The sequence below is a fragment of the Myotis davidii genome, unplaced genomic scaffold (assembly GCF_000327345.1).
Source record: "Myotis davidii unplaced genomic scaffold, ASM32734v1 scaffold681, whole genome shotgun sequence".
In the NCBI taxonomy this organism is placed as follows: Eukaryota; Metazoa; Chordata; class Mammalia; order Chiroptera; family Vespertilionidae; genus Myotis; species Myotis davidii.
The window spans coordinates 1,090,778-1,092,685 of NW_006291551.1; the positions used below are offsets into that span (position 1 = coordinate 1,090,778).

Consider the following 1,908-nt stretch of genomic DNA (forward strand, 5'->3'; position numbering starts at 1 on the left):
CATCGGCCTGCAGACTGAAGGGGCCCAGGATCTATTCCAGTCAAGGGCTGTACCTTGGTTGCAGGCACATCCCCAGTGGGGGATGTGCAGGAGGCAGCTGATGGCTGTTTCTCTCTCATCGATGTTTCTAACTCTCTATCCCTCTCCCTTCCTCTCTGTAAAAAATCAATAAAATATATTTTAAATGTTGGTGAGGATCATGAAATCAGAACCCCTGTGGTCAAATCCTGGTCTGCCACTTACCAGCCATGTGAACCCGGGCAAAGCTATGTTATTTCTCTGGGCTTCAGTTTCTTTCAGTTTAAGTGCTCATGGAGAGAAATCAGACAAGGAGAGGGTGGGAAATCCAGCAGAGGCATATAGTATAGTACACATATAGTACTGCAGATCTACCTTGTCAGTGTTGGTGAGGACTTAATATCATTTAAAACAAAGCTTAAACTATTTTAAATATTCACTATTTTTAAAGAAATGCATTACATAAATAAAAAATTAGGTGAGACTCTGTTAAAATATCAATTGCATATTATATTAATATTCAGAGTTTTTTCTTTGTTTTTCCTTTTAATCTCCCTTTTAGGAAAGTGTTTACTAGGGAAATTTTCAAGCATCACAAAAGAGAGAATAGTGTTTTGAAACCCCGTTATAGTTACAAAAATTTTACCATTCTTGCTTCCATCTTTCCTCTCATTCTTTTTGTTTTAGTCGTGCTGGGGGATTTTAAAGCAAATCCCAGATCTTATTCCGATTGCGAAGACTTGAGATGTGTTTCTGATAGAGACACCAGCAGGATTCACAGTGGTTTCTGAGCGCCCCTTGACTCCCGAACTCCCGGCCTATTCCCCACCCCTAACTCGTCTCCTCCCTCTGCAGGTGAACTGCCCCGGGTGCGGGGTTGTGGTTGCACGCTGGGCGGAGGCCTCCTGAGTTACCATGGAGGGGCCCCCACGCTCTGGGTGGTGTTGGAGCCCCTCGGGGCTGGGGGCCTGCGGGCCTCCCCCGAGCTACCAGGGCGCCTCCTGGCAGCCTGCGTGACTACAACGAAATTGCAGCGGACGATCTGACACTCCCTGGACTTGGGGGTGCCGGCCTAGTCGATGTGCTCCAGGTGTGTTGGGGCTTCAACGGCTGGTGAGGACCCTACTAGTGCCCCGCGACCCGTCGACCCCGTCCTTCCGGGCGGGGGATGCCGTCATCCCAACTTGTGCGCCACAGGCTGCCTTTGGCGGCCTGGAGCCAACACCTTCTCTTTGCTTGTCGTCCCGTTATCACTGAGACGCTTGCCTTGCCCTCCGTGACCCAACACTTAACTGCGTGACCACGTTTCTCGGCACGTCCCCAGGGGTGGGACCAGCGACGCACGGAGCTTCCCGAGATTGTTACAATGACGATGACCAAAAAATGGTAGTGCCTGTCTTCTCTCTCCCAGTGTCCCCGAGCCTGAAAGAGGGGACGGACAAGTGCCCCAACCTCTAGCTCCCTCCTCCGCTAGGACCCAGGAGTTTAGGTCAGAACCCCCAGCCGCCAATCGCCTTCTCTTCCGGGTTCTCAGAACAGCAGTCTCCTCAAGGACACCTATTGCCTAAGGGGCAGGCCAGCAAACCAGAAGCTCCGCTCCTTCACGCGACGTTGTGACGCAGCTGCAGCGGCAGCCAATGGGGCGCGACAACACCGGACAGCGGGAGGCTGGAGGCGGAGGTTTTAGTGAGCGGACCGGAAGTACCCAGTGCCTAGCGCCCGCGTTCCTGCCAATCGGGTTGCTGCTCTGCTGTTCTGGGCCGTCGCCTGCGCGCGCCCGCGGCCCAACTCCGCCATGAGCCGGCCCAGCCGACTGCAGAGGCAAGTTCTTAGCCTGTACCGCGAACTGCTGCGCGCCGGGCGCGGGAAGCCGGGGGCCGAGGCGCGGGG

At 53.9% G+C, this 1,908-nt stretch overlaps 1 protein-coding gene across 1 annotated transcript in view; it reads left to right on the top strand.

Annotated features, from left to right (window-relative positions):
• Positions 1-571: 571 nt before the first annotated feature.
• SDHAF1 (succinate dehydrogenase complex assembly factor 1) overlaps positions 572-1,908 on the top strand; it is a 2,270-nt gene continuing 933 nt past the window's right edge. Inside the window, 1 exon segment of the mRNA XM_006779654.2 lies at positions 572-1,906. Coding sequence (XP_006779717.1) covers positions 1,814-1,906 — 93 coding nt within the window. The 5' untranslated portion in view covers positions 572-1,813.